Source organism: Aplidium turbinatum, chromosome 6, assembly GCF_918807975.1.
Source record: "Aplidium turbinatum chromosome 6, kaAplTurb1.1, whole genome shotgun sequence".
Lineage (NCBI taxonomy): Eukaryota > Metazoa > Chordata > Ascidiacea > Aplousobranchia > Polyclinidae > Aplidium > Aplidium turbinatum.
The window spans coordinates 26,697,361-26,721,505 of record NC_137477.1 but is presented as its reverse complement, the minus strand read 5'-3'; the positions used below and the strand labels follow the sequence as shown (position 1 = coordinate 26,721,505).

At 37.8% G+C, this 24,145-nt stretch overlaps 1 protein-coding gene across 1 annotated transcript; it reads right to left on the bottom strand.

Moving 5' to 3' along the window:
• Window positions 1-541: 541 nt before the first annotated feature.
• Window positions 542-21,103, bottom strand: LOC145771942 (fatty acyl-CoA hydrolase precursor, medium chain-like). The gene is made up of 10 exons (XM_082583712.1): window positions 20,974-21,103; window positions 10,029-10,231; window positions 9,499-9,645; window positions 8,195-8,394; window positions 7,195-7,386; window positions 6,423-6,537; window positions 4,493-4,643; window positions 3,649-3,867; window positions 2,732-2,972; window positions 542-2,202 (listed from the first exon to the last, which is right to left on the bottom strand). The coding sequence occupies exons 1-10, from the start codon at window positions 21,047-21,049 to the stop codon at window positions 2,040-2,042; spliced, it is 1,707 nt and encodes a 568-aa protein (XP_082439838.1). The 5' UTR covers window positions 21,050-21,103; the 3' UTR covers window positions 542-2,039.
• Between the last annotated feature and the right edge of the window lie 3,042 nt (window positions 21,104-24,145).

Below are 24,145 nucleotides of genomic sequence, written 5' to 3'. Positions count from 1 at the left end.
CACATCAATAAAAGTTTGCAGGCTACACAACCTTTATATTCATAACATTGTCGATGAAGGGGGCCCGAAAAGAAATTGGTACCGGGCCTGAGAAATCCTGTCAACTGCCCTGCTACCGTACATATTAATCAATAGGTTTAATGTCCGTTAGTCCGCCCGTTAGCTCAGTGGTTGCGCGCCCGGCTCAAGATCACGCGGCGCTGGTTCGACTCGCGGGGTGTGCGCTTGAGCAACGCACTTTAGGACTGCTCTCCATTCAGCGGCACCTAGTGAATGGAATAATTCCCGGGCAACAACACTTCAACAATCGGAAATTTCACTCTGTCAATCTCGGTTACCAGCCCTGCGTCAAGAGCATCTAAAAGTATGTGAAACTACCAGGAATAGCTTTTTCAGTCCGAGGATAAAGATTCAAAACCAAACCAATATCCCAATAAGCCATAGTAGCCTATAAGTTGTGATTATGACAACTGGTGGTAGCGCTACTAGCGTGTCATTATCGTAGGCTACTAGTAGGCATATTGTGACATTTCAATTCAAGTACAAATTGAGTTTTAATTTTCAAAGGTAACTTATTGTGATAAAATAATGTCAGAAAAAAACAAACAAAATCATTTATTTTAGAATTCCGGGTTGGCCAATTCTTAAACTCGATTGATCTGCAAGATAACAACTGGTTTCATCAAGTTACAAGTCTGTCTTTTTTTTTACAATCTTGATAAAGACTGAGAACAGACGGCCAATAATGGCATGGGTCTATAGTAAGAATCGGATGTAAAATTAACGCTTTTAGCCTATATTTCAAAAATATCAACTGATTAGATTGATAAAACTGATTCCACGTAACAAAAAGGTCGACATGAGTTGACAACGCTGCATAAAAGGTGAGGGTCAGGAAGCATATTCTAAATGAAGCCTGTTTTCATCAAGGCAGCAATTTAGTTGAAGTTGCAGCGATATAGTTATTGATAAGCCCATATAAAAAGAAAAGTAAGGATACATGCACAAAATTCAAAATGGGGTATCGATATATAGAAATCCAGCTAGCAAAATCAGTTTACAAATGTTATATCAAGGAAAAAGGCATGATTTTGTTAGCTGAAGATACTTTTTCTAAAACTAAACAACATCCTGCATTGGCACAGTGGTTGAAAAGGTTTCCGCGTTTCCAGCGCAAAATATCATCGTTATAATGTCAAACTCAAAGAGAGTGAAAACCAAAGCCAAGAGCACGTTCGCCGCTAACGATTTGCTGGTCAGAATTTTTGTCAGAATATCTTAAATTTATTTCTTGAAGCTTAACACTAAAAAGAATAAGATCGCCACTAGCACCTATTAATCCGAGCTTTAACCCGAATTTTTCGCTGAGCTACCCTGATTCCAGTATTTCATAGTGATTTTAAACAAAATGAAAGTATTCGAATACGAATTAAATATCAAAACAACATTGACTTTTTTTCCTGCTACTCCAAACCTGAAGTTAAATCTTCCACAACCGCAAAAAATGTGTCCTATCAAGCGCTGAGTAAAAAATTCAAACAGCTGATATAACAAGCCAAGTGTTTCGTGGCAGAATCGGTATGATGTTGATACAATAAACAAAACGCGATGTCTATCGCTTTTCTTGCTTTACACTCTACTGTCGAATACACAAGCAGAAAATTGATGCTTATCAGAAAGGTAAACGTGTTTTGGAACTTTGAGCAGGAAGTAATTAACTGACAGTTGCTTATTGCCTTGAAGATGTTTCGATAACAAATGCACAGTTTTCAATTCTACCCTGCAAGGTGAAGATACGTAAGTGTAAAACATAGCGTTTGAAAACATAACAATTGTCAATAAACAGATAAACACGAGTTAAGCTAACTTATTTGCGTCTGCAGTAGGCCTAAGTAGCCTACATGTAGATTCTTTGACATTCGATTGGTCGTGCAGAGAAAAAATAAGCTTTATGTTTAATGAGCAAGAAAACAAAGTCCAAATTTCATACTCTAATGTTTTTAAACATAGTACATATTTATACCAAAATGAAGTTGATTTTAAACATTATTTTTTACGTTTAAATCGTCTTTGACATTTAATAAACGTCTCCACATATTCGTTTGTAAATGTCGAAAATTTTCTTGAACTGCCAATGTTCCATTAATATTTGCATAAAAAGGATATTGTGGCCAACTCTTTTCCTTGGCGAAAGATGGTTTTCTGTAGAGAGAATTATCGAATTTACGGTGGTACAAACTCTTTCCAAATAGACCTAGCCAGTATTACGGTATTCTAATATTGAATGCAAAACAAGATCTAAAATGAGAACATCTGACGATTGTGGACACAAGTTAGGCAGAGTGACAAAATAAGAGATGGAATGCATTAAAGATATGGCGATCTTATGACATTGGAGTCATTATGACTATGCTAGTATAGTTTCATTCTAAAAAACATGACAAAGCCTTATTCTTATTGATTAGGCCTACTCATAGTAAAAACGTCTTGATTAAGTTTGCTTTGAAAAGAAAAGTGAAGAATATGTGAGCTTTTTATGGCAAAACTCGTGTATGCTTATTGTGATATTGCAACTGATCACAATCGAGATTTCTAGCAATAAAATAAGTAGGTTGTTATCCATCGACTAGAATAAGGAATTACAGCTAAGCTTCACGGAGCTAAGGCAATCTGACCGGATATATACGTCATAAACGCTTCAACGAAGTGGAAAACTTTTTCACAGTCTCACCCGGTTTTCGCAAAGGTTGCAAGAATTTTCATCATGTTTCTACTGAGATGTTCTTCATCCGCTGTAAAAGTCAATCCCTTTCTTCTAAATTCCTCCAAAAACGGATACCCAAAGAAAAATGGCAAATCGTCACTATGATCGGCCCGATTGAAGTCGTAAGAACGCTGGAGGTTTAATACTTTGTTTTGGTAGAAACTTGGCTTAGGAGAAAATTCGTAAAAATATACGTCTGCACCAGAACCTAAAAAAATCGATTACGAACATCAACTGATTACTAACTAGCCTAAAGGCCCATTATATGTAGCTTAAGTCCACATGACACAAAGCCAGTGTTACTGAGTATAGATCAGAGTTGGCCTTGAGTAGACACCCTGCGATTTAATCCAAAGCGAGTAGGCTATACAGTTTGCGACAACTAAACAGCTGTCGGACAATCACGATCAACAATAAAGGCCACGATGCAATAGGCTACACTTTTGATTCATTTAATAGCACCCTTTAAGGTTAATTATAAAACTTGAGGTAGAATTAAGTTGGTAGGTGATGCTCCGCGGCGATGTGCTTAAGCTTCAAAAGCGACAATTTCTCAAGGCCATTGCAATGTCTTACTGTTGCATTGAAGCAGTTCAGGCCAAGGCCAACCACCTCCTAAACTCAACTCAAATGTTTTTGCCTGCTAGTCGTAAAAGCAATGACTAAAATAAATTAAAACGCTTGGTCAATATGAAAAGGACGAGACCATAACATTAAAAAATTACACGAATCAGCAACCTCCAGGAAACAGAACTGTTTTATCCTCGGTGCTTAAAGTCATTTGTAATTCAAAAATCAAATAAAGGTTGAAGAAATGAGTTGAGTTTTTGTATTTGTGTAGGCCTATCAATTTTTTTTAAATAAACTGTCATTTTCTAACTTACTTTTTGCACTTTCAGCGAATTTGACTACGTTAATGTTGAAAAGAGCGTCACTCATATATTCCAACACCCCAAACACCAGGCTTTTCCATGAGGTAGCATTGCCTATGTACATGGACAAGATCTCTTTCACTCCTTTAGCATTGTTCCGTATGACTGGGTAATATTTGTCAAGATTGTCCAATATAATAGTTTGGGCAATTTCCTTGTTCATCTGCGGCCCTGCAATATCATTTGTGAGACTTTTCAATTAAGTGTGGGCCCGGGGCTTGGGCAGTTGCATGAATGCATAGACCAGATTCACATTAATTTGCTATTTTGTGGCTTTATAATGATAAAAATTCGGTTTTGTCCCCACTAGTGGAGTTGGCCGATTCTTTCCTTGCGGCGATTGCCTTTACTCGATTGCGATTCTCAAATAAATATGATGCAATTATAGTAATGAATAAAATTACAAATCTTATCGATTTTGGGGCAACTGCATCAAGCTGATTTAGGTAATTTCATAGGGAATATTCCCATTGAAGACAACTTCATATTTTACTGCTGCCAAAATATTTGCCATGTCAATTTTGTGACAATATGATACAATTAACACATCAACATGAAAGTGTCAAATAAAATTGTACAGTTTAACGTAGCCTACATATTTTGAGCAACTGCTACTTCTTTAATTGAAGCAATTAAGCGGCTGTTTGTTGAATTGCAAAATCATTGTACAGTTGTTTGAAACTCGCGTTCTGGCCATCCGCGTATTGCATGCTACAGGGCTTTTAGTCTAAATTTTATTCAACTGACTGGTGAGAAAATATAGTTTGTCTACCGCTCCAGCGACGTTTCTACTGACCTAAGTGTTTCTTAAGAGACTTTCTGGCCAGCACGTAGTCAAATTCGCCTGATACAACTCCAACCAGTACAGGAACTGATGGGGAAAGTCCTTTCAACAGACCATTCGCCGATGAAGAGAAAAATGTCCCGTCTAATGCTGGTCTGAAGACCTTTAAAATATGCTATTTATCAATTCTGTCAGTTTTTTGTCTTGAAAAAAGGTGTGGACAGACACATCATTAACCTACCTAATTTGGCAAAAAGAAGAAACTACTGTAAGGCAATCATTGCAACATAGCTACGCATGACAAACAATTTGTGACTTGTTTCCGTTTCTTTTTCGTAACTCATTGATAGGCCTATAACTACAGAAAGGAATGCCTATTTTTTTTACATGCTTTGCGTTGGCAGTCTTCCATTTATATTGTTTTTGAAAACTGACACAGAAAACGAAATTTTTCTGACCTACAAATAGCAACATTTTTTTACAAAACTGAGTCAATATTACGTTTTTTGGAAAAAAAAAAAACTAGAAGGCTTAAGATTTAATTTTAGCCTAACACAAAAAACAACAAGAAAGCTATTTTTTTCAAGAAGAGTTAGGCTATTACTTAAAATTATCTGCAAATAAATCGATAAAGATTCATGACTGATTGCTGCAAAAAAATGAACGGTAAATCTAAACTGCTGAAAAGATCACAATAAAAAAGCATCACAGCAACGGGAGGCTGCGAAGTGACCATTCAAGGTCTTCAAGTTAAGCAACCACCCTCAAATTCATCAATGATAATTATAATTGGCTAATTGAGACAAATTAAATAAAAATAATAAAATAATACTGAAGTTTTCTAAGATTAGAAATTTAAAACTTTACCGTAGCCTTTGTTACAAGTCTGTTTTATGATTTAGCATTTAGACAGACAAAACCAAGCAACCACACGGCATTAAACATAATACATTAAATTGAACACAAACTATAAACTACGAACGTTTTCGGCCATACACTTACACATGTTAGCCCTTTTCAAGTAACGAAAAATAACTGATTTTACATCTACATTGAAAATAAATTACTGATCTACACAATGAATTGAAAAACGAAATGCATAAGAAGGAAACGGCAAAGCAGGAGCACATCAAATGGCGGTTAATTCCGCGAGGCAAAAAACGCATGTTAAATGCCGTGTGGTTGCTTGGTTTTATCTGTCTTATGGTTGAAGAGTCACCTCTTTACCAAAATTGCATTATGCGTTTTTTGCCTCGCGGAACCATCAGCATCGGTATTGCGACAGACAAGTTTGGATAACAGTTAGGGAGCATTCATAACTGACGCCAACCACTTTTTGAGGCCTTTGTTTGTCTCTTTTCTGAGGCGTTTCTCGTTTCACGATAAACCGTGACGCCGCAAAGCAACTAGATAAATTATATAGGCCACCACCGTTCCGAACGGTGAAACAAATCATTGTGTAAAGCCCTTTAAAAATTGAAACAACGCACCAGGGGCCAGGGCGTCTCGGTGCACAGTTTGAGAACCTCTGACCTGGGTTGTTCAACAGAAATGCCAAAACTTATCAGTTTGCTATGTTGCTACTGATGGTAGCAGGAGTGCAGCCTATTTATTAGTCTAAGCGAAAGAGCTGAATTATATTTAGTCTAATTTTAACAATCTTTTTGTCTTGGAACCCTGTGCTGTTATTCGTTAAACTCTCTAGCCTTTTATTAGACATGGAGATTTTACGTATATAGGGGGCACGAGAACACTGTACAAAAGTGTTGAATGGTACGCGAATAGAAAAAGTTTGGGGATCCTTGGTGAACAGCGTGTGAGTGCCCTATGCAACAATTTTCCTCAAATAGATGCTGTTCTTGTACAGAAAATTGTTTTATTGTGCAACCCTCAATGTAACAAAGGAAAAAAAGCGCACTGGAAGAAAAAATTGTTCACTTGCCAACTTATTCTTCTTTGCAGCTTCAACCATCTGTGCCGAAGTGACACGATTACGTATGCAAGTGGAAGCAGGCGGTATAGCCCCGTTGAAGTTGCAATCTACGGTTTCTGAAATTCTGCAATAATTGAAACAATATTTCGGTAAAAAACAAGAACCTCTTTGAAAGTTTTCAAGTCACCTCTTTAATTCTACTAAAAGATGCCATTCATTATGATTCCTATTTATGATCCCTATTTATGCAATGTTGCTAAAGAGGGAATTTTCTTGAATCACAGACACATACAACCTAGCAACCACATGGCATTTAACATAATACAATAAAGTGAAAAATAAACTATAAAGTACTAAAGTTTACGGCCATACAAATATTCCTTTTTCACAGATAAAAATACATTTAAATTAAACGGGAATTCTGCTAGTCTTGAGTTGATTTTCAGTACCCTTTTCTGAAGACCTTTACGTTTTGTGCTTATTGAATTTCAGCATAAACAACTTTAAAAAAGACTAGTCTAAGTAGAAAAAAAACAAAACAATATTAAATAAAACAAATTAAAAATTAATCCAAGTTAATCTTGCTTTGGTTCAGTGAGCTGCTTTACAAATGAAAATCAATACGCGAGGAAAATAAGAGATTACAAAATCTAAAATGTATGATTTGAATATAACAATCCATAGCCTATACACGCCTCCGGCAAACACATTAAACTGGTGAATGGCTGAACTTCCAAATCTATAATAAAATAATATATTTTAATTTTATTCTGCGAATTACTTTATTGCTTTTTGGGATAGGTCAGAATCCCACACATGCGGTACATTTATGACTCCACTCCCTGAAATCAATCGATGAAAAAGACCTTTGCTCAAAGGCGACACAGCGTGTGCTGAAGTGGAAATTCCTCCCGCCGACAAACCAAAGAGAGTAACAAGATTTGGATCTCCACCGAACTCTTCTATGTTGTCTCTAAATCCAAGGAAAATTATTGAGTTAAAAAAACGGGTAAATACAATACGTTGCATACAATTCCATGTATGAAGTGGGCTGGGTGTGGACTACTCTAGAAGCATATCTCATTTGTCCTACCGCAAGTGTGATCTGAATTGGTGTAAAGCAGAACTTTTACGCTTTGGACTATTGCAACCACATATTTCTCCTACACATGAAAGCTAATAGGCCACAACGTTTGAGGCAGTTATGGTTAAACTTAATCGTGCAGAATCACACTCAGACGTACCAAACACGATTCTCTCGTTTATATTTTGGGGTTCAACATTTTGTTGATTCGCATTCAATATATTTATATCAGTAGGGTCACTAGTTGGTTTTTAATTCAATGCCAAACATTACCTAAAATTATTATATGGTAAACCACAAGTTAATCACCTTATGCTTGTAACTTCACTAACTTGATGACCCTTCTGATGTATATTCGTTATTAAGAGCTTATATTTTGGGGTTATACGTGGGCCTGGTTCGAGAAATGCAAGTTTGATAAAGATAAACGCAGGCAACACCTGACCTTGAAATATCGTCAACTTCGTGCAATGCAAAGATAGTAGTTCAAAGAAAACGGAGCTCGGTTCAAGTACAGAAGTGACAACGCGACATTATTTAGTTTGATTAACTTTTTACTAAAAATGTTTTAAAAAGGTTATTTTCTCAGTTTGGCCACCCCTGCTTTACAATCTTGAACCAAGATAAAAACTCATCTCACTTACAGAACAATGTGCAAGAATACGTTTAATATCAAGGATCAACAACAAACACTCACCTGACCCACTCGAGGGCCTTAATTTGATCATGAAGACCAGAGTTTGGAGGTGCCCATTGGTTGTTAAAAGAGAGAAAGCCAAATACTCCTAATCTGTACTGCACAGTCACCAGCACAACATCTTCATAAGCAGACAACATCCACATCTTGGAAGTTGAGGCTGTGGATTGGAAGGATCCTCCATGAATCCAGACGATGACCTGAAAAGCAACAAAGAAAATATCAAATTTTATGACAAGACAAACTCAAACGACAAGACCAATTGAAGATAAACTTTTTTCGATCTTCATGACATGTCTTCAATTACAGGCATTTTCAAAAGGTATCGGCAACTTTTATGAAGGGTATTGTGTTGTGTTGTTGTTCGTACAAACAGCGCCTGTGGTACAAACAGCAAACTCTCTCACGAAACTATATTTTGTAGTGTTCTTGGTAACTACCAGCACAAATCCCTGTGTTCATCATATCAACAACAAGCATAGCGTTCGTTTACCATACGTATGGGCACACACTGATCATAAAGACATTACTGGAAGACGCGTACAAGTATTTTGACTTTTTTGTTCGCTCATTTAATAAAACAAACAGTAAGATTTTTCATAGAAAGACATTTATACAATGAAAATTTTTGTTATGGACGATTATAAACTGAAAGATTTGTATCTGCATTTTTGATCTGAACCGAATCATTTATGAATTCGCTCATTTAATAAAACAAGTAGTAAGATTTTCTCTTATCAGCCAAGAAAATTTACCGCTGAAGCGGCCGACAAGAATGGATGTCTTGATTTCAGCTGACAGTTAGGAGGAGCGCAGAGTTTAGAGTGGAGGAGATGATTCGGCTTTAGTGCTAGTCAACCGAAATACGGAGTGGCCTCTTCTTAAGATTTGTATCATAGAAAGACATGTACTATGAAAATTGTTGTCATAAACGATTATAACCTGATGGATTTGTATCTGTATTTTAGACCTGAAATGAATCATTTATGGATACAATCATACATTTCATGTGACAAGAGTGGAAAATCTGTGAAAGAAATGGATTTTCAAAGAAAAAAATAATTATTTTTTGGCGCAGGGATATGAAGAAAATTTCAAAAAAAGTACAAGAGAGGTTGTTGCTATACGTCTTATAGCAATCGAAAATAAGAGCATAAAATTGAATTTAAACATTTCTGCAAAATAACCTCCCTTCGTTACCTATGGCCAAACGTTTAGGTGACGCAACACAATACAAAACCAGTTACAAAGCATTAAAATAGTAATTCGAAGAGTCACAAATATTTATCTTACTGTTCACGTACCGGAAGGGAGGGTTTGTTTTCTTTCTTCGATGGCAACTTCGGCGTGAAAACATTAACACTTAGACAGTCTTCGTTGAAAGGAACGTCGTTGTCTATAAATGCTTTAAACAAAGCGTTGCTATTCATAGCCGTAAGAACTTCCCGATCCTGAAATAGACATTGTTCAACAAAACACCAAATGAAAAATTGATGAAATCGACATGTGGAAGTGATTTCCATCCATTAAAGGTAAAAACAAAACAAATACGTAGCTATTGCCAGGAGCAGAAAGGAAAGTCTAAAATAATTTGAGTAATCGACTACGTCAAAAATTAAATCACAGTATGGGTTGATTGACATGATTGTTTATATTCCTTGTGCTACATTGTAAGGTGTGTGACTTTAACTTAGTGATGATGAGGATTATGTGCCTGATCTGATACAGACGTTGGCGGTCATGGTCTTCAAAACTTCTCTGTCATTTGCCATTCGTATAAGTATATAATGATACAATAATAAAAGAAAGTAAAACTATCATACACGACACGTACTTGATAACAAAAGGGAACGTTTTCCTCAGTCACATTTCTAATATCGGTCCATTCCCACGGATCATCCGGGTAATGGAAGCGGAATGAGTAATCCGGTGAACGGGCATACGGAATGCCAAAGAAAGAATATACTGGTCTATCCACCCCGTCAGCATGTCGTGTTGTCCCTCGGACCGGTCCATGTTCAGTATTCACAACAAAGTCTGTGGATAAGCAAATAATAATTGAAGGAATGAAAAAAGCCAAAATTGAAGTAAACGTCATTCCACTCAAGGTCAGCACAACTGCATCTTTACGAATGTGTAAAAATATTGTCCACCTCCAATATGGTGTCCTAAAACAGCGATTTTATAAAAACGCGCATTCAATATTTGATATAATTTAAATCTTAGGCATGCAAAACAAAAATGAATATACATTCAAGCAATCATTTAAAGATTAGAATGATGACGAAATACATTGTCTGAGGCTCCTAAAACATTTGTAGATGTTTCTCAAATGCAAAAAAAAAATTGAGTAAAGTCAGGGGCGCCGGAAGCGGGGGGGGCAGGGGGGGCGAATGCCCCCCTGCCCTCAAATTTTCTGCAGATGGAGGGGCAGGGGGGGCAATGGTGCCCTTTTAAAGTATTTTTTTTAAATATATTTTTTGTTTGTTGTATTCAGGTTTACACCTGGTGGTTGAAGATTCCCTGAGATTTATATTAAGTGGACGGAAAGGCAAGGAAGCCAATCTTCGTGTCCACCTTCAGGCATGCCTTTAAGTGTCCTGCCAAAGACACAGCCGCATGCTCTTGAGCGGTGCTGAACCGGCGCCCTTTCGATTGCCGTTCCAGGGCTCTCACCACTCGGCTATGCAGCCGATGTTTAAAGTCATGTAAGCAACTGCACATTTTGCAATATAACAATTTCTGCTATTCGCTTTTAGCCTAATTATAATCTTTCATTTTTGCCTCAAAATAATATTTACAGCACAGATTGTTGCAACACAGTACAGGCCTTAAAACTCGTTTTTTTTTTTCGGTAGCCATCGTGGCCTACCGGGAGCTCCTTCTCGGCGGCCAAATCTGCGTGCTTGGAGGCCAAAGTAAAAAAATAACGACAGCACAAGTAAATAGAATTAAACTTGCAACAATGCTAAAATGATCACTTAGCGTTGTTGAAGTCTGGGCCTGGGCGACGTCCTACAAGAGAATCGTTGCACCACGCAATACTGCTTTATCGGGATTGTAATCCAGTAGGCTACTATTCAAACGACACTCGCACGAGTGTCTGCAATGTGGCTGATTTTATAGAAGTTCACCACTCTCCTAGAATTCTTTTTAGCAACGAAAAACAACGTTCGACATGTGTTGACGATGACGGCAAGGTAATAAAATAAGTATTTCAATGATTAAAACATTACTTGTAGGCTTTAACTGCCTTTTATCAGAACTGACGATGCACTAGCAAGTGCGAAATATTTTTTCTGTTTCATCTACTGACATCTTATACCTGTTGCCTTAGCAATTGAGGTTTTAGCTATTTCAATGATGTACATTACTAAAAGACATTACTAAAAGAAGCATATAATTTTTGCAAAATATGATCAAAAAATGTTTTCCCCATTGATGTCAAATAGCTTAGTTCTCCTTTTTAACAACGGTTCAATGTCCGACAACATCGAATCGACATAAAAACGACAATATTGCCAGCCGATGTAAATTAGCACTTCGGATTAAGACTTTGTTAAAATAAACGTCGGGAGTTACAAACAAGACTTACAGCGCTGGTGATCGCAGATGGATATATTCCATCAATAACAAATATTCCCCGCACAATGCAACAGTGGCGATTATGACGCGCTAACCTAATTTTGCGTCACTCTTTGATACTGCATATTTTCGACAGTTAATCCACGATCATTCTATTGCGAAATTAAATAATTGGCTAGAAGAGATCGGCGGCCAAACTTCGCCGATTGAGGAGGTAGCACCGGCGGTTCATTCAAGCACTACTTAGCGGCCATGGCCACAGGCTGCTTTAAGGCTTGACAGTAGGTTACATCAATATAACATAGGATGGTGCCCTTCTTTGTATACCGGATTATCATTATCGCTATATTTTATCTTGAAACTTGAAAAAAAAATTGGCCTTTTACTAAACAAAAGTGCCCTTTTTTCGTAATCTTGCTCCCCCAGTCAAAAATCGTTCCGGCGCCCCTGAGTGAAGTGGGAACCAGGTTGAGGTAACCATATGAGGATGTTATAACCTTTTCACGTTTTTCATGCAATTTTGTTTGGCGTTCGGTTTTATTTTTATGACCAGGTTCTGACAACCTTATTTTTCGTAAGAAAGATGTATATACAACAATATTGTATTATTTAATGCCATTTTAATACAACAAAGTAAGATTAATACGCAGGTATACAATTATGCAGGTTTAAATATTTCGTTGTAGCCAATACATATCTCAGGATATGATAAGTTAGGCTGTATGTGTATAAGTTATCTGCTTTCCTAGAAAAATTAACACATAGGCTACAAAAACTTTGTGAAACACAACTGTGTTGATGTGAAGAATGAAACTGACGTCTTGATTTCTCTACTCAAGTCAGGTCTGGTTCGAGATTAGTGAACAACAAGCGTCACGTCATGAAAGCAGGAGTCCAGCTTTGATCTCAAGCGGTGGCATTTCAAGTTCATAGGCCTACCCGAAAACGGATGCTCACACAGTTCAGTTCAACAGGCCATAGCCCCAGGGGCGCCGGAAGCGGGGGGCAGAGGGGGCGCATGCTCCCCTGCCCTCAATTTTTCTATAGATAGGGGGCAGGGGGGGCAATGGTGCCCTTTTAAGGTCATGTAAGCTACTGCACACTTTGCAATACGATATAACAATTTCAGCTATTAGCTTTCAGCCTAATTATAATCTTTCATTTCTGCCTTAAAATAATATTCACGACACAAAATTTTGTATCACAGTAGGTTAGCCTACATTATTATAACATAGCATGATGCTCTCTCGTGTCATTCTTCTTTGTATACCGGACACTTATATCATTACTCGATGATGAGCTGATGGATGAGCATTATCGCTATATCTTATCTTAAAACATTAAAAAAAATTGGCCTTTCAGCAACAAGTGCCCTTTTTTATAATCCTTCCCCCCCCAGTCAAAAACCGTTCCGGCGCCCCTGCATAGCCCTACGAGGGCAGTAAACATTTCTCTATGGAGCAGTACAGGCTACTGTTTATAATCATGAGAGAAACCAAGCGCTGTAATCGAAGGGGCGCTACACCGCAACGGCCGGTGTAGCGCATTAAGGGTTTTGCCAAAGACACGGCTACATGCTCTTGAGCGGTGCCGAACCGGCGTCCTATCGAACGTCGAACCAGAGCTCTCACCACGCGGCTATGCAGCTGGCACATGCTCACACAAATATGTTGAACCGAACAAGCTCAACATCTTTTTTGCAAACTTTCGCATTTCTAGAAATTTGTTTGTTCCATCTGCTAGTAAAAAGACACGAGAGAAAGATACTACTGTCAGTTTTGCAGACCAGCTTAATTAGATGCAGGAGAGATGCAGCCTCATCAGGGTTCAAGCATAAAGCTGTGAATAGCAATATCTCCTTTACATTTGCGGAAAAATCTCGGAAAGAGGTTGTTGAATTTGCTCGCAAGAAAATGAACAAATCCTGGACTCTATCATTCTCCGGTCAATAATAGTTGATTTCGCAATGACGACGCAATGATTGTAACTTTTCTCGCCTGCCTTTTGTCTGTGAGAAATGCTATCTTCATTAGCCTAAGTTTGTAAAAAATGCAAGTTGAATTTGTATGATTTCTGTGTGTCCACGAGCCAAATATAATACATTGTGCAACAATAAGCGCAGGCCATACAAAAACGTCTCGCGAGCCGAATTTGTCCCACGGGCAGGACTTTGGATACCTCTGGTTTAAGCCAATGGGTAGTAGTGTTGACAGGGGGGTCCAAGGGGTAAATTGTACCCGGCCCTGGATATTTTTAGGGGGCATAATCTTTTCAAGGTGCCCAGAAACTAACAAAGCTACCGCATATTCTTTGCACTTTTTATAGTACGATTTTTCTAGAAGAATTTTGATTTTGGGTCTGAGAATCTCATAGGTAGCGGGCCAAAATTATCCTCTTAACCGCCCTGCCAATGGGTATACAAGCTTTCAATCATTGTAATGTAGTAGCGAAATTCTCCATATGTTTGACTAAACGTATTGCTTTTGAAGGATGTGTGTGCAAATATAACACTGCAATATTGTCACATTCGATGCTGGTGTTGTAACCGGAAAATGTTTTGAGCTTATAACAGCAGAGACGTATGGTGTGCAGTTTGCAGTTTTGTGCACATCTCATATGCGGTCTTTTAGATGTTTCAGGAAATCTTCAAAATATCACCACATGTAAAGATTATGGAGACATAATCGCAATTGATTTTCATGGTCATTTGGCATTCGTTTATATAAGCCAACGTTTCAATGGTGATTTCACAGTGTGGGCGTTCAGGATCTTCCATCTGCTCTCAGTGCTTATAAGTTGTGGGGATAGAAACGGAATATTTTACTCAAGGAAACTATTCAAGCAATCTAAACAAGAACCAGACATTGCTAATAAGTTTTTCTCAAGAGCGTCAACTCAAAACGCGATGCATGTTGGCCTTTGAAGCGTTGCTCATAACCAGGGCTGGATTTCAGCCGGAGCGGTCCGGAGCGCCGCTCCGGAAGCTCGATCAAAAAATTGACTTCTCCGGAACGGCGTTCCGGAAGCTCAAATATTTTATACTCTTATTATGCTTTGCCCTGTTCAGTAAAAGTATATCTATAATTCTTGATGAGTCGAACACGTTAAATCGCGTATTTACTCTGATAATATATCTTCGTACCAGTCTTGACGGAAGCGAACCTGTGAATGTATTTGTCTTGTTGAGCTCACTATTCTTACGGCGAATGGCATCTATGATTCCCTGAAGAGCTGCCTAAAATCATATGGCATGTCTACAACATTTTTATCTTCTTGTTTGATTGGTGTTGTATGTGATGGCGCGGCTGTGATGATAGGTCGCAAAAATGGTGTAGCAAAATGGCTTCGTAATTAATTTCCAGACATTGTGGTGTGGTATTATGTGCAACCATAGATTGGAACTATCGGTTCGTCATGCTGTAAAATCAGTCAGTAATTTGAATCGATTTCGATCTTTTATGGACAAACGCTATAGCCTTTACCACGCTTCTCCTAACAATAGCAGGGAATTGGGTGAATGTACAGCGGCTGTTGAAGTGCAGTTGTTGAAAATCGGAAGGGTAGGCCTACTGGACGCACATTGGGTAGCCTCGAGTTTCCGCACAGTTAGTGCCGTCTGGAATGATTTCCCAGCACTTGTCGAATTTTTCAAAAAGGGGGCTATTAGCGACACAAGAGATTTTCGGGAACGTGCGAAATATCAAGGACTCTTGTCGCAGATAACATCCACGGACTTCTTGTTGGACTTGGCTTTGATGTACGAATACTCGCAAGAATTATCCGAAATAGCCTAACCCTTGAACTGTAAAACAGCATGTAGGCTACTATTTGAGATGCAGATAACAAAATTAATAATCTTGCAAAATTATTTGAAACACGAAGGAACGAACCCGGACGACATTATGGCATTGCTAAGGATACTGAAGAAAACTTAGAGTTCAAAGGTGTAGAATTACATGTAAACAATTGCAGAAATAGCCCGCTAATCAATCCCCGCATCTTCTACACTGTAAATCAAAAAGTGTAGTTTTAACCACTTCTAGGGGTGGTCTAAAAATTCCACTTCTACTTTTTCATTCCCACCCCATAGCCTATTGGGAAAGATGGTCATTTTCACCCTACCAAAGGGTGATATTTTCCACCCAACAGAGAAGGGTGTATAATCACTTAGGAAATTCCATCCAAGATAGTTTGTTGAATTCAACAGACTGAAAAATACTTGATTCAACTATTTGACCAGAGGACACATTAATGACACACGGAGAAAACGAAATCATTGAAGTGGCAAAGAGATTGCGCTTAGATGAACGCGAAGCTGCTGTGAGAGGACTTCGTGAATATATAACTACGAAAAGAAGATTTCAGAGTCTTCAAAATTTGATAACGTCCCTATAATCCCTTCCAATTTCATGGAGCGAGTGTGAGCGCGGATTTTCACAAATGAACCTCATACTGACATCTGACCGTGCTTCTCTACACGCTGTAACTGTTTCAAGTTTACTCTTTATACGAATGATCCGTCTTCCACTGAGAAATTTTTAACCAGCGAAGTATGTTGGATCCTGATTACGCCATGGACGTAACCCGGCAATTGAGACGCGAAGTCGCCAGAGGATTTATGATTTTGAATACGATAAGTGTCTTAAAAATTGTAGGCTATAACTTGAAAAATCAAAAGTGGAAAAAACTAAAAACGAATTTTTTTCTTTTTTTTTTCCTAGGCTATAACTTGTATTTTTTTATATTATTGTTTCACTAAAATATAAATATTTGCATTGAACAACGCTATACCACCTATAGACCATGATACTTACTTTAGCAACGTTTTAGGTACATCAAGTGTGTTGTTTCAAAGTCTTATAAAGACATATTTCTGAATTTCTTCTACGCCACCTAGCGCATTTGGAAAGTAAAAAACTAGCGCTCCGGAAGCCAATCTTCTGGAAATCCACCACTGCTCATAACTATACAGTATGTTACATGTGATTTCTCATCACAGATACTGTGTGGAAGTCTTAATACAAGTTGATATTGTGTTGGCAAAATAAGGATAAGTTTAAGCTCGGAAAACACATTTTGGTTTAGTGTTACTGCTTCAAGATATTTAGTACCACATGAAAAGCTTTGCTTTGAATTCACACGCGGTTTGTTTTAAATATTTTTACATGGATTGGACATCAAAAAATGCTATTTTAAAGCAATATCGCAACAAAAAATACGAATGATTACCGGAAACTTCATTGTCGGGCAGAAAAAATTCTTTTGGTAGCTCAATATTGACATTTTTCCACAAGACCTCTTTTAAGGGGAAAGTGGGGGGACAATTGCTTCCCTACTGAAAGGTTTTGTTTCCCAACTTTTTAGTAACTTATTTTACTTCAAGTTAAGTAATATCAATAACAGTCTCAGTAGTTTTTACAAAATGTTTAGTAACCTACTCTATCTTTTAGACTTTTTAAAATCTTCTCTCAGAGTTAAGTATAGCCTAGTTCTTTGTGGTTAAAACATTTTCGATATGCTGGGAATGGACGTGATAATGCGACCTACAAAAACTATCTCATAAAATCACAATCATATCAGTTAGTCTTGTTCGCACTTATTTGCTGCCACTAATTTCGACTTCCAAGACCTACTCTGCACAATCAGTCAGTATTCATTTGTTTATCAGAGACGCATGCAGTTTATTTATCAACGAGTCGAAACAAAGTCATGACAAACGATAGAGCAAGAGCTTGCGTGATGCTCCGAGCTACGGGCGTGGGACACACGACGAAGAAGAGTCAGGACAAATAGTTTTGCTTCAAAGCGAAAGGACATAAAATATTTCGAAATTATAAAACAAAATTTTGAAAAATGAAACAAAGATAGTAGCAATATCAGCAAAAACAAAACATTTTTTGCATATTCTGCAAAGAAACAGTGTGATGATTTAGAAGTTCGAATTTCATCTTTTTGAGAAGATCCAAGTCGAAAAAGCACAGAATTATCTCGTGCAGCAATGCCGCATCAAAAAAGTTTAGAATAACATGGAAGTGTAGAGACATAACAAAAAATATAATCCAGGAATCCGGTAATGTGCGGTTAAAAAGGAATCTTACAGCATCACTGACGAAACTGATGGCGTATTGACATTGGACACCAGCCTGGGACGTAGTCAAGGAGGCCTGACATCTCCCCATAATATTTTACATAAAAATTTCACTCTTTTTTACAATATTATTTGGCAAAGTTTTATTGTGGATTAAGGCTGAAAGTACTTTTAGAATGTGCAGATTTTATGTGTTCTTTCAAAATTTTCTGGGGGGCTCTCATGCTCTCCTCTGGGTGTTTCACCTCCGTCAACTCGTTGCCGGGTTTACAGACATATGCGAATGGCGTTTATTTCCCCGCCTTCTTCTCCCCCGAAATTTTATGCTGACTACACCCCTAGCACCAGCAAAGGAATACACTGACGATGTAACCCAGGCCTATTTTATGGGCCTGCAAGCAAAAATAAAATAATGTTTTTATTGCTGAATTCAAATGAACATTAATGCCATCACAAAAAAAAGTTGAAAAAACAATACAACACTTTGCCATGTGAATTATGTACCAGATAAGTCAGCAATGAGTTGGGGGTCTGGTGGGCAAATTCTCTCAGTACGTACGACAATCACTGATAATATTGTCCCTCTAGTGGAAATCAGTTAAGAGGCCCTGGTTTCCCACGCTCGTAAAAGCTTTGAACCACTTACGCACGCTCGGTCACCGAGATGGACAAAGTGAAGTTCATGCATGCTGAAGTGGTGTAGTCTGTGAATAAATCCATCTATTAGGTGCCGCTAAGCGGAGGTGACTTTGAAAACGCATTGCTCAAACGCACACCCCGAGAGTTGAACCAGCATTACCAGACTTGTGAAGTTCTGACTTTCCGTTTCTTTGTTCACAGAATCAGACGTGTAATCAACTGAGCTATCGGGACGGAAAATAGTTTGTGACAACTCTTGCATGAGCAGAACATTAACCTGTCGATGTGGCTATATTGCATCATGGACAAGGTCAAACACTGCCGTGCAAGATGAGGTTCAAACAGGGTTGCTATATTGGCGCTTTTAATGCCAAGTTTCAGTAATTTGGCGTTTTTGATGCGTTTGGCAGGCTATTTTGAGTTTGGAATTTCGACATATTTTTGACGTTTGAAATTTTTAGCACTTTAACTAAAAGTTTAAAATCTCTGAAAAAAAAATTAAAAAAGATTAGAAATCATGCTGTGGACAAAATCAGCTAAAAATGCAATAGGGTTGTGAAAAGGATCATCAGGATTTGGAAAAAAATTGGCAGTAAAATCACTCCCATGGCAATTCTGTTTAAGCCTCATTTTGCACAGCAGCATTTGGCTTCCTGTGTATAATGCCATTATAGCCACGTCCACATGTAACTCTACGATGCCATTTTCATGAAAGTTTTGCATATAATGGATCGGCACCTAACGGATAGAATAATTCCCCGGCAATAACACTTCAACAATCGGAAAACTTCACTCTGCTAATCTCGGTAACCGCCCTGCGTCAAGAGCCTCTTACAAGTATGCGAAACTACCAGGAATAACCGATCAAGGCTTTGTTAGTCCGAGGATAAAAATTCAAAACCAACCAAACCTATACACGTACGCAATCTAATTTTAAAGTAAGCTCAACCATCAGAGAATATTCCAGACATAAAATCAATCCGTTTTACATTGATTCAACGTGTGAGACGCAACGCCTCACGACGTAAATCAATGTAAGGGCTGATTTGCCAGCTGGAACAGGGCAAAGTCTACCCCCATGTCCTCTAATTAGGAAGGGGATACTGCTGCTTGCCAAAATGGGAAGGAACTTTCTAAAATTCTACCAATACTATTGCATTTGTATGTGCTGAAAGATTGTATTTCAGTAAACCGCGTCTATTTCAGTAAACCGCGTCTGTTTGCATGATATTCCCAGCTCGTAAAGTTGTGCAAGATATTTCACAACTTCACAAAGATGTAGCCTGCAGTGGCGTAGCCAGAAAAAAATTTGGGGCGGGCAAAATATTTGATGAATTGGAGAACGACAAAGTGTTTGATTTAAGACATCGCCACCTGATGTGCAGTGGCGTATCCTGGTGGGTTGAGCAAGGGAAGCAATAAAGCTGGTGGGGGGTTAGAGCGTGCCGAAGGCACGAGTAATCTAGGGGGGTCCGGGAGCATGCTCCCCGGGAAAATTTTTGCAAAATTACACTCAAATAATGGATTATAGCGCTTTCTGGAAACACTTTTAGGGAAATATTTGTATGAAATTTACTAGCAGATAAACTTCTATTAACTTATTAAAGGTAGCTGTTTCACACGAATAGGCAAAAACTGCGGCTAAAATTAGAGAACACAAAACTCGGCTACACAAAAACTACACAAAAACCAAACAAAGTAAGCGATTCTGAAATTGCTTCCATAGATTAGTCAAAAAAGAAGCGTAAATCGCGTAAACTTTGCGCGATTTACGATTTGCAAAATTTATTGATGTCTTAGTGTCTAAAACAAGTCCTGGGGGGTGTTAATGGCCAGATGTCTTGAAAAACGATATAAATTTATACAAATTATATTATATTTTTAACAAAGAGTTCAACTTCGGAATCCAAACTTTGAAAATTTGGGGGGGGGGCATGGCCCCTTTCGCCCCCCCTGGCTACGCCTATGGTAGCTTGCATACAATTTATACAAGGCAGTTGAAAACGCTTTGCCTCAAGACTGTTGTGTGTTTTACATGCTTGCTTTCATTCTTTGATCAAACAAGCAGCGTAGACTATGACCTTCAGGCAGGAGAAACGCTCAATGCAAAAGTGAAAATCAGCTAAGAACAGTAATCCACACAGAACATTTCTAGAAAGGCAGAGAAAATGTAAAAGCTTGCACGCTAGAATCGGAGCAAGCATGCCGCTGATTTGTCAGCAGAAAAGACGGCAAAAGTTCATCTATCTAACGTTTTCAAACTATCGCTTTACTGTGTTTTAAAACTAAAACTATGACATTGCAGATGTGAGATGCCTATTGCTAATTTTACGAACGGACTTTGTGAGGCCCACCCGATGTCGTTACAGGTTAATTATAATACTATGTAAAAACGACACTCTTGGCTGATCAGGAACGGCATGGGATGAAAGATAGCACCTGATTAAATGAAAAAAAATTAGCTTACCTTTAAAACCTTCTTTGGCCTTGCATATACTGATGATACAAATTGTTGTAGCTGCTAATATCCAAACATTGTCCATATTTCAAAATGTAGATTACAATTAAAAGTGGTGTATCAGCTTACAAGTATTTCTGAAAACATTTTACAGGTTCAATACAAAAACTCACCAAACCTACTTAGCGCATTATGATGTCAATCATCTCACAAGCATAACAGAGCAACTACATAAAAAACTCTACAGTTCAGTGAAAATACTTGACAAACCAAATCACATCACGCTAATGTAACAACTTCAAGCGCCTAAACCGATAACTTACGTAAAACTTTTATTTCAAAGTTACACATCACAACTAACCAGCAACGGAATAAACTTGTAATTGTTAAACATCAACCTAAGTATCAGCAATATCTCCTGAAAGCACCTTTTAATCGACTGTTTCGACGCTACCCTTACAACGTTTTCACTGCCAGTCATGCCACCGGTGCAGCACAGTCAGCAGTAGCCGGCGAAGTTCCGCTCGAATGAATCCACGCTTGCCACCGCAATAATTAATGATAATGCCATGACTGGCGTATCCACTTCGCAACTCAACAGTCATCACTTTTATCACGTTGTCTGACGTTTAAAAAACCTAAAACTGGTGACATTACTTGTGAAAAGCTATGAATGCAATGCAATACATATGAAAAAAAAAAACTTCTAACATAAGTGGGAGCTGAGACCATAAATGGCAAGTGCTGATATTTCACGGTTAACCTCACACCATAAGCTTCATTCATCGGGTGATTGAAGCATTTGTTTAGGCATGAGATGCCACAAACTCACCCACTTGAATAAAGTCGCTTTGCTCTCATAGAAATTAACGTTGGTAAACATTGTAGAGTTGTTAAATTTGCTTGAGGTGATGAAAATAACGTGACAAGGTTCGGCTTGAAACAGGTTGCAGACCATATACAACGTTCAAACAGCGTAAAATGATACGTTTTCATACCAATTTGTTCATACAGCTAATGAATCGTTTTCACAGGAAAGACTTGTTACTGTCTAGCGGGAAAAGTAAATTCTTATTAGAATAGGAGGAAGGCTACTCGGGAATACAACAATGCACTATACCAGAGGTGGGCAAACTACGCCCCGCGGGCCGCATGCGGCCCGTGACAACTTTCTGTGCGGCCCGCGAAAGCCTGAAGCAAATATATAATAAAAAATCCTAAAATTGCTTGAAAATTTTAATTAAGTATACAATGACTTAATTAAACTTTTTCTTTGTATATTTCATCTTGATAAAGATAAATTATAGTCTTTTTGTCGCATTGTGGCAGTTTGTTTCCCCAGCCACATTGTGTTCTTGCATAAATGCATGGCTAATATTAGTGTCAAAGCAGCCATTGCTAAACAGCCGGTTACGTCACAATCGAAATTTCTAACTTCGGTCTGTTGCATCATGAGACTTTCTTTTTCGTTTTAGTTTTTCTGATTATGTTAATTCGCTCACAGATGTATTCTGTTTAATTCGCTCAAAGTGCGTCTAGCAAAGTGTTATCTTGATGTGGGTTGTATTCAAATAAATAATTGAAACAGACAAACATTTTTTATATTTTTTATGTAATACATGTAGGCCTACCGTATATAAAATCTCCGTTTCTTTCGTCACTTTACAAAAAATCAAAGCTTGTGTTTTGACTATTTTAGATTTGATGTTTTGGCTTATAACCTTAATTATACTATACTGCGGCCCTCGAACAAATTCAGATTCTGAATGCGGCCCTCGAGATAAAAAGTTTGCCTACCCCTGCACTATACAGTATCATTAATCATTACCGGTTTTCCAAATGCGGCATAATCATAGCAACCAGTGTAATTTTATGGAACTGTTGGAAATAAAATATTTCGAAAGCATTTTGTTTGGCTGAATTGTTTGTCTTGGTGTCATTTCGTTTCCGCTTTTCCCAAAAATTGTTTCCAACAACTGCTTTTTTTAATCAAAGTTGGAAATACATCACTCATTGTAATGATTGCAATGAAAACAATAATATGCCACGATAAGTGTGGTGCCTCGACTGACATGCTTCATATTTTTATCAGAATGTGTTGGTCCGTAGGTTATTTGTTATTGTCATCAAGTGGGCTTTTATCAAAATTCAAATAAATAAAACAATAACCCGATGTCATCGACCGCTTCCTCAGCTTACAAAAGTAGCAAAATATCTGGGAAATCGCAACTTTACCCATTGCTTGACTGCATTGAATGCTGACATACTAAATTCTCCAGAGCAGTCGCCAATAACAACTGGCACTGGCAGCAAAACAAGCACGCTTGGTATCTGTAAGACATTACTTCCTTGGGAATAATTGGATTTCCGCAAGATGATGATGTTGTTTTTGCTTGTTTGTTTTTTACTTGTTTTTGTCATTGTTTTGTATCGTCAAGTTGTAACTATTTTGTAAGTCGTGCCAGTCTGGTGCGTTGCGCTTGAAATGGCTTTGTCCGTGGTAGGATTTCTTTATGGTTTTTTTTTGCCTGCTTTTCTTTTTTTGCTATAAGCTAAACGCATCAAGTTGTGTTCCCCTTACGACCATCAGCAATCTTAATAACACTAACACACCATGGCCGATCTTCATAACAAGTGTCTATTTATACAAATTTTGAAAATAAGTTATTAGTTAAACCTAAAGCCAGCACATATGGTTTTGTTTTTATTTTTGTATGTAACTTTTTTTTTCCCTTTTGTCTTAATATTTTCTAAAGGTGTTGCGTTCGTGCCAATTTTCTTTCAACTTAATAACTTATTTAGGTCTCAAGCACGTTTTAACGTTCGCGCTTTGTCGCTTCTACTTTTTTTTGCGAACTTTGCTATGTTGACGTGTATTGTTTTTGCTGAGATGGTCAGAAATAAAAACAACTGAACTGAGTTGAACTTGAAAATAACTTAATATTGGTTACATAAAATAACGTGAAGAAAGTCCATATCCAATATCCATGCCATAATATTCAGAAGATATAAATTAAACATCTTTTATAGCTTAATTTTATATCGTTATCACGAAATGTATAAAGTAAAATCTTAAAACGTGACATCATGTATTGTTTTCATCCAACATTTAGAGGATTGCTTTGAAGGTTTAACATAAGGCTAGTGCTATGTTCCTAAAGTCCAGCAAACCAGCAGATGT